The sequence below is a fragment of the Alexandromys fortis genome, unplaced genomic scaffold (genome assembly GCF_014885135.2).
Source record: "Alexandromys fortis isolate MF-2015 unplaced genomic scaffold, M_Fortis_MF-2015_v1.1 scaffold_25, whole genome shotgun sequence".
Lineage (NCBI taxonomy): Eukaryota > Metazoa > Chordata > Mammalia > Rodentia > Cricetidae > Alexandromys > Alexandromys fortis.
Window position 1 is genome coordinate 14,220,446 of NW_026067904.1, and position 9,281 is coordinate 14,229,726.

The window sequence follows — 9,281 nt, forward strand, 5'->3', positions numbered from 1 at the left end:
CACACACACACACACCACCCCTTTCGCTCTGTAGACCAGGCTGGCCTTTAACTTGTGCTGGTGATCCTGCTTCTGTCTTCCAGATGTTGAGATTATAGGTGTAGTTACCACTGCCTAGATATATTTTTTGATGTTGTTAAATACAGAGTCTCATGCATTTACAACTAACTTGTTGTAGAAAATTATTTTAAGGTGTGTTACATTTGTTTATGCCCTGGAACATTTGTTTAGTAAAGATGTGTTGCTTTTGTTTAACTCTGTGAAGCTGTGATTCTCTGCCTATCTAAAAATACCTGATGAGCGAATAAAGAGCTGAACGGCCAACAGCACGGCAGAAGAAAGGATAGGCGGGGTTGGCAGGCACAGTGTAAATAGAAGGAAAGATCTGGAGAAAGCAAAGGAACAAGAGGACAAGGAGAGGAGGATGTCAGGGATCAGCCACCCACAGAGTAAAGTAAAAGTAAGATGTGTAGAAGTAAGAAAAGGAAAAGGTCCAGAGACAAAAGGTAGACAGGATCATTTAAAGTTAAGAAAAGCTGTCTAGAAAAAAGTCAAGCTAAGGCTGGGCATTCATAAGAAAATATAAGTCTCTCTGTGTGTGATTTGGGACCTGGGTTGTGGGTCCCTCCAAAAGCCGAAAGGAGCCAAAGAGTAATAAAAAACAAACAACAACATGCTGGCGTCCCAACGTGTGGCTAGAGTAAAAGAAAATCCAACTAGACTAACCTGGAACTTGCTACGTGGCTGAAGATGGCATTGAACACTGTCTATCTGCCTCCACTTTCCCAGTGCCAGGATGGCAGGCATGTTACACTATGCTCAGTTTGCATTTTCCTCAGGTAAGGTCTTGTTTTGTATTTCAGGCTGACAATCTTGTTTCAGACGATTTGGGGGTGGGGGGGAGTGTTCGAGACAAGGTTTCTCAGCATAACCCTGGCTGTCCCAGAACTCACTTTGTAGGCCAGGCTGGCCTCGAACTCATACAGATCCACCTGCTTCTGCCTCCTGAGTGCTAGAACTAAAGGTGTGCACCACCACAACTGGCAGTTCCTGCCTGGAATTACTCGGTTGAAGTTACTGACATATGTTACCACATCCGATTTTGTTTTTCTTTCCAGATTTATTTATAGTATGCATGCTCATGTCTATGTGCACATAAGTACAGGTGCCCTTAAGGGTCAGAAGAGACTGTCAAGTACCCTGGAACTGGCAGTTGCGGGCTACCTAATGTGGGTGCTGGGAATTGAACTTAGGTCCTCTGCAAAAGCAGTAATTGCTCTTAACCACTGGGCCATCTCTGTCCCCACTAACTTCTGTTTTGATGTTGCAAAAGTCTTGATTAAAAAGTCTGATGCCACTGGGCATGGTAGCACATATTTAATCCCAGCACTGAGGAGGCAGGCAGATCTCTGCGTATAAGGGCAGCTGGGTCTACATAGCAAGTTTCAGGCCAGCTGAGGAGACATAGTGAGTGAAACTCTGTACTTAAAAAAGTCTGGTAAAGCTGGGCGGTGGTGGCGCACTCCTTTAAACCAGCACTTGGGAGGCAGAGGCAGGCGGATCTCTGTGGTTCCAGGACAGCCAGAGTGGTAACACAGAAAAACCCTGTCTCGAAAAAACAAACAAATAAAAGCACCCCCCCCCCCCAATGGGTTAAGGTGCCCAGTGTAATTCCACACAGCCCTGACTAGCTTGTAACTTGTTACATAGACCAGAGTGATTTCATACTCAAAGAGATCTACATGCCTCTGCTAATAGCCACCGCTAGGCCCAGTCTCTGGTCTGGTAAAATTCTCTTTCCCCCTCTGTCTTGTGACAAGCTTTTGGTAATTACCTTTTAGCTATTCCCTTTTAGGCTTGGGTCATGTCATTATGTGGGCTGATAAGTCTGAAGTATGCAAGGATGGCCAGCCACACAGTATATAAGTACTGGTTTCTCCACTGCTATAAAGTAAATACCCTAAAAAGGAAAAGGAGAGGCGGAGCCGGACGTGGTCGTGAAAGCCAGTAACCCCAGTACTACAGAGACTGAAGCAGGAGTTCCAAGACATCCAAACAGCCGAAACGCGATGTGTGAGAAACAAGTGCAAGGCACCCTAGCCTGCGTCTTAAAAAGAAAGAAAGAAAGAAAGAAAGAAAGAAAGAAAGAAAGAAAGAAAGAAAGAAAGAAAGAAAGAAAGAAAAAAGACTGACGATATTTAAAGGCATCCCTCCCCAGAGATCCAGTAAAACGTTCCCCTTACATTCCATGCTAACTAAAGCGCCCTCAACAGCACATTTTTCTGCTCGGTGATTGAGCGCGTCTGTGGCAGTCCGCTTCTAAAAGCGTGACGCTGCTCAGAGGAGACTCAGTCGTCCCAGGCGCCGCCGAGGGAACCCCTAGGCACCTGCCCTCAGCCCCTTCTCGGGCAAGCGGTCGCCGCCCACCTCGGGGAAGGCGGGACGACCAGTCAGAAAGTAGCGCGAAGTTATCACATCAGTAGCTTACTGCAGCCAGATGAGATCTTTGGGGACGCCAAGAAGGCCAGGCCTGCGCGATCAGCCATCACCTTGACAGACGTGCCACGCACCTGCCGGAGAACTGGCCAAAAGCTGCTCGCCAGGCCACGCCCACCCGCCTCACAACCCCGCCTCTGGCCGGTAGGGAAACCCACTCGTCACAGTATTTCCGGTTCCAATCTTCCAACCGGCTTCCGTAGCGCCCGTTTGCCAGTCCTCCGCCCCGGCTCCGCCCCTACCGCGTCTTTGACACCATCACGTGAGGGACGCGCGCGGGGCTTGCCGGGAGTGGTGCTGCCGGCGGGTCAGGGTTCGGCCCAACATGGCGGTTCCTGCCGGACAGTGACCAAGGCTTTGCCGTCGGGAGGACCGAGCGGCGGTGGTCGGCGTCCCCACTTGCTGGGTGGGATGCAAAGCTCCGGGGAGCGCTGAGAGGAGGCAGCGACGAGCCCGGGCCCCAAAAGCCGGAGCAGCGGCGGCTCCGCGCAGTCGGCTGCAGGCTTCGTAGTGGGGCCGCACCCGGCCGGGCAGGCGGCTGCGGCAGGCTCGGCTCCGAGGCGGGGCGGAGGCCGGGCGCCCGGCTGCGGCCATGGCCCAGTGCGTGCAGTCGGTGCAGGAGCTCATCCCCGACTCCTTCATTCCCTGTGTCGCCGCGCTGTGCAGCGACGAAGCCGAGCGGCTCACCCGCCTCAACCACCTCAGCTTCGCCGAGCTGCTCAAGCCCTTCTCTCGCCTCACTTCCGAAGGTACGTGCTGTTGTTCTTCCTCGTCCATCGGGCTGAAGCCGGGCCGTGGCCGGGAGAAGGAAGTGGGGAGCAAGTGCAGGACGGAGGGGCGGCCGCCCGGGGCTGCGGCTGGCGAGGGGCGGCGAGCGGCTGTCAAGACCGCGCGCTCGCGGCCGCCCGGCTACGGACGCTTTCTTCCTCGGGACCAGCCAGGTCTTTAAGTCGTAGAGATAAACTTGAGCCCGACACAAGGGAGTCGAGACTGTTGTTAGCAGTCACCCGACAGGATTTGGCACCTACTGGACAGTTAAGGTAGCAAGATGCAGCCTCCAGAACGGAGCTTAAGAGTGAAGATCAGTCACGTCCCCTCGTCGAGTGTTAACGTTCTCTTGTTCATGACATTGGTCTAGCCTTGGAGTTCATCCTGGCGGAACTTCAGTTTGACTGTTTATTTTTCCCTTTTCCACCATTCCAACACGTTCTTAGCTATATAGCAGCTTGCCCAGTGTCAGGAGAGCAAGCACAAAGTATGACATGAGTAATAAAGGATGGGGGCTGCGGTGTCGCCCGGTGGGCAGAGTCCAGCCTAGCATGCCGGCGGGAAGCTCTGTCACCTGGGTCCTCAGTACCACCTAGCTGGCGCTCTCCTGGGATCAGCACTCGGAGGCAGAGGCAGGAAGAGAAGAAGTCTAAGTCTTTCCTGGGCTGTGCAGCGTGTTTGAGGCCAACAGGAATACCTAAAGAGAAAAAAAGTAAAAATAAAAAAGTTTTAAAAAAGACAAAGGATAAATTGTAGTAACAATGTAGATGTTTCAAGTTATCTAAATTTATGGGGTTAGAACAGTTTTCACGCATTTTGTCCTTTTCATATTGATGGTTAATCATGAAAAATACATTCATATTCAATAATACTTTTCTTTCTCCCTCATTGTTTTTCATTTTTGTTAATTTTCAAAATGGGTTTTACTCTAAGCCAAGTTGGTCTGGAACTCACTCTATGTATGTAACTTGTAGGTCTCAAACTCCAGGCAGTCCCCCATCTCAACCTCTTGAGTGTTAAGATTACGGGCTTGAGCTCTTTCTCTAGCTTTTGCTTTTTTTAATTAATGATTAAAGCTCATACTTAGAATTTTACTCAAAGGGCCTAGAGAGATGACCTAGTGGTTAAGAGCACATATAGCTCTCAGAGGACCAAAGTTTGATTCCCAGTGGTGGTTCAGAACTTCCTGTATCTCTAGCTCTGTGGGGGAATCCAACACACACACACACACACACACACACACACACAGAGAGAGAGAGAGAGAGAGAGAGAGAGAGAGAGAGAAAGAGAGAGATTGATTCTTTTAAAAGTTAAATATTTTTTAAGTATACCCCCAAGTGTAGTTTAACCGATATCTTTTTTTTTCTCTGAGACAGGGTTTCTCTGTGTAGCCCTCGCTGTCCTGGAACTTGCTCTGTAAATCAGGCTGGCCTCAAATTCACAGAAATCCGCCTGCCTCTGCCTTTTGAGTACTGGAATTAAAGGTGTGTATCACCACCACCTGGCTTAACCGATCTTTCAAACAGAACATAGCAAAAAAGCAGGTACAGTTCCTTGGAAATTTAACAGTTGTTTACCATGAAGGGGTCACTTATAAATTTTTGTTTATCAAATAACTGGTGTTATTTAGTTACGATGTTTATCCAAAAAAAAAAAAAATAGCGCTTTACTGTTGATTAGTGTATCTACATGCCTCAGGCAGTCTTTAGGAGACTTGATGGTAAACATGCTAAAATACATAAAGAAAATAGTAGCAAATGATGTTTTCTTTTGGTGCTGAAGATTGAACTTGTTTGTACCTCTTGCACTAACCTTTTTTCTCTCCCACATAAGTATATTCCCAGCCTTGGTGGGATTAGTTCTAGTAGTATAACTTAATTGACCCATGTATTTCCAAAGTTTTGGCAGATTTATTTCAATAAGTATCCAATATAAAAGATGTAAGTGGGAGGTTTTGCATTCTTTTTTTTGTTGCAAAGTTTTTTAAATTCTGCGTTCTTTATGTGAAAATAATCCTCTTTTGTGAGTAGTGCATTTTTCAGGATTCCGTAGGCCTTCTATGATGGCGTTGCCTTCATTGGACAGTGCAGTGATAGAGGTGAACTTCTATCCTCTTGTGTTCTGTTCTCTTGCTGCGTGTGCAGTGAGGCGGTTGATAGAGAGGTGGTAGAAAGACAAAAGCAATCACTGCTTAGTTGGGAGTTGGGGAAGGAATGAGGTAGAATGGTATCTTAGTTCCTCTTGTTCCTATGATAAAATACTCTGACAGGAGCACCTGTAAAGAGGGAAGGGTTTACTTTGTCTCTCAGCTGAAGATACTGTCCATCATGGCAGAGAATTGAAGAAAGCAGGAGCCTGAAGCATCTGGTCACACTGCATCCGCAGTCAGGAGCCAGGAGTGATTACAGACTAGAGCTAGCTCTCGGTTCCCATTTTATATAGTCCAAGATCCCTTTTAAGGAGATAGTTTCCTCTACAGTCAAGATGGATAACCCTCCAATGGCATGCCCAGTCTTCCAAGTGATTGTAGAGCCTATCAGGTTTGCAGTTAAGACTACCATCAAATGGTTAGGTCAGAAGGTATAAATTGTAGTCAGTGGTTAGGGGAGCGTTGTGGGAAAGCTGTCTTCTGGGGTACAAAATGGGGAGGAGATGCCCGGAGAGGAGAAGCTGGAGTTTCAGTAAGGGACCTCTAGATTTCATTTCTAGTGGTACTTATGAGGCAGTCTTGAGTTCTTGAGCTAGGCCTGTTTGACAGATCATTGAGTTTGTAGTCTATAAGTCTATGAGTTGGTATGAATTTTTAAAAAGTTTAAGTTGGCATGGTACTTGTCTATAATCCTAGTGCTTTGGAGGCTGAGGTAGGAGAATTGCTTGCTTGGTGTCAGCTTCAATTATGTAAGGAAACACTCACAAAAGAAGAAAAAATTCAAAGATGATTCAAATACAGACTGTAGTGGCAGCATAAAAAATTGGTAGAACATCAAGTTGGGAGGGGTCTGGGGGTAGATATGGGAGGGGATAAGGACAGGTGGAGGGTGTGGATAAAATGTATTCATAAAAATATATACATGTATGTAATTCTCAAAGAGTTAATGGCAAATAGAATATTCAAAAATTTGCCCTGACTTCTGAGATCAACCTTGGCTTAGAATAGTCAAGTATTTTCAGGAGACTTAAGTTTCAGTAGAAAAACACATAGTTTAAAGATACACTGAAAAAATGGTTGCTAGAAGAAATTTGGAGTACTCTTTGTGAAGGACCTTAAAAGTAGCTATTAGGCCTCATGTACATATAAGTTAGATGATAAGAGAGCCATTTAGGGTTCCTCACCATGTTTTAAGAATTAAATGCAATGACTATGCCAATTAAGCACAGTTGAAAGACTTTGTGTATATTCTTTTTTTAAATTGATATTTATTGAGCTCTACATTTTTTTCTGCTCCCTTCCCTGCCTCTCCCTTCTCCCCTTCAATCCTCCCCCAAGGTCCCCATGCTCCCAATTTACTCAGGAGATCTTGTCTTTTTCTACTTTCTACTTCCCATGTAGATTAGATCTATGTAAGTCTCTCTTACTATCCTCATTGTTGTCTAAGTTCTCTGGGATTGTGGTTTGTAGGCTGGTTTTCTTTGCTTTATGTTTAAAAACCACCTATGAGTGAGTACATGTGATAATTGTCTTTCTGTGTCTGGGTTGCCTCACTCAAAATAATGTTTTCTAGCTCCATCCATTTTCCTGCAAAATTCAAGATGTCATTATTTTTTTCTGCTGTGTAATACTCCATTGTGTAAATGTACCACATTTTCCTTAGCCATTCTTCAGTCAGGGGCATTTAGCTTGTTTCCAGGTTCTGGCTATGACAAACAAAGCTGTTATGAACATAGCTGAGCACATGTCCTTGTGGCACGATTGCGCATCCTTTAGATATATACCTAAAAGTGGTATTACTGGGTCTTGAGGAAGGTTGTTTCTTAATTTTCTGAGAAATTGCCATACTGACGTCCAAAGGGGTTGTACCAGCTTGCATTCCCACCAGTAATGCAGAAGTGTTCCCTTTTCCCCACAACCTCTCCAGCATAAGTTGTCATCAGTGTTTTTGATCTTGGCCATTCTTACATGTGTAAGATGGAATCTCAGAGTTGTTTTGATTTGCATTTCTCCAATGACTAAGGATGTTGAACATTTCAAGTGTCTTTCAGCCATTTTAGATTCCTCTGTTGAGAGTTCTCTGTTTAGGTCTCTGTTGGGATTAACGAGTCCTGGCCTTCAGCTGCTTTTCCCTCCTAGAACCTTCTAATATAAGTTACTAGAAGCTGTGCCTAGTTAGAGGATAAGAGGATGGGATTATATCACCTGTTGACCACTGACTGCAGTGTGTTTAAGTCTACATGGTGTTAATAAAGAGGGGCTTTTTCATACCAGTGATTGACGGTCTGCATGTGTCTGTCTCTGCGTCTGTGTTCTCAACCTCCAGCCCCTTTCCCAAAGCTCGTGAACTGGGGTCTAGCGCATAGAGCACAGACCAGGGCCGTGGTGTGCGGCAGGTCTGTACTCCATTTTTTTTTAAATTGGATTATGTGATCTATTGGTGTCCAATTTGTTGAGTTCTTTGTATATTTTGGAGATCAGACCTCTGTCTGATGTGGGGTTAATGAAGATCTTTTCCCATTCTGTAGGCTGTCATTTTGTCTTGTTGACCGTGTCCTTTGCTTTACAGAAGCTTTTCAGTTTCAGGAGGTTCCATTTATTGTTTCTCTTAGTGTCTGTGCTGCTGGGGTTCTGTTTAGGAAGTGGGGTGCCAATGAGTTCAAGTGTACTTCCCACTTTCTCTTCTATAAGGTTCAGCGTGACTGGCTTTATGTTGAGGTCTTTGATCCATTTGGACTTGAGTTTTGTGCATGGTGATAGATATGGGTCTATTTTCATTCTTCTACATGTTGATATCCAGTTATGCCAGCACCACTTGTTAAATATGCTTTCTTTTTTCCATTTGAAAATTTTTGCTTCTTTGTCAAAGATCAGGTGTTCAATGATTTGTGGATTGATATCTGGGTCTTCTATTCGGTTCCATTGGTCCTCCTGCTTATGCCAATACCAGGCTGTTTTCAGTATTGTAGCTCTGTAGTAGAGTTTGAAGTCAGGGATTATGATGCCTCCAGAAGTTCTTTTATTGTACAGTTGTGTATATTCTTGATGTTTGTTGTTGGTTATCTTTTGTTCTTTTGGGGGACCTGGCCACCCAGCTCCCAAATAAATCAGAGGCTAATTCTTTTTTTTTTTTTTTTCTGTACAATAAAGGTACTTTTGGGAGCATCACCATCCCTAACATCAAGCTCTATTATAGAGCTACAATAATCAGCTTGATATTGGCATAAAAACAGACAGGTGAACCAATTGAATCAAGTCAAGATCTGGATATTAATTCATACAACTATAAACACCTGATTTTTGACAAAGAAGCCAAAATTATACACTGGAAAAAAAAAGCATCTACAACAAAGGGTGGTGGCATAACAGGATATCAACATGCAGAAGAATGCAAATAGATCCGTATCTATTCCCATACACAAAACTCAAGTCCAGATGGATCAAAATCCTCAATACTAATACAGTCACACTTAACCTGATGGAAGAGAAAGTGGAAAGTAGCCTTCAATGCATGAGCACAGGTGACCACTTCCTAAATTTACCTAGTTTCTTGCCACTGTCAGAAAGTGTATTATATTGTCACTACCTGTACCATAACTTACAAATAAAACATTTTCTTCATCTCCGGACTAATTGCATATACTATGCCCATTATACCCTACCTTGTGTTAGCAACTCTGTAAATATGGATAGAGTTTATAATAGATTACACGTTGTTATTACCCTCCATAATGTCCATAAACGGTTTTCTAATAGAATTAGATAAAATCTTCTGGTACAACTTAGGAGGGTCTGTGACCTTCCTTCTTCTGCCAAGGAAACATCTATTATCACCCTCACTGCTGTCCTAGGAATCTATTAAATCTTC

The 9,281-nt window shown here is 44.7% G+C and overlaps 1 protein-coding gene across 4 annotated transcripts in view; it reads left to right on the forward strand.

The window, feature by feature from the left end:
• The first annotated feature begins 2,774 nt into the window (after positions 1-2,774).
• The window catches only part of Trappc8 (trafficking protein particle complex subunit 8), an 82,783-nt gene continuing 76,276 nt past the window's right edge, over positions 2,775-9,281 (forward strand). For 3 of the 4 annotated variants that reach the window (XM_050134908.1, XM_050134909.1, XM_050134910.1), the window contains exon 1: positions 2,775-3,245. In XM_050134908.1, coding sequence (XP_049990865.1) covers positions 3,089-3,245 — 157 coding nt within the window. In that variant the 5' untranslated portion in view covers positions 2,775-3,088. The remainder of the gene's footprint in view (positions 3,246-9,281) is intronic. The other variant, XM_050134911.1, reaches the window with a different exon arrangement.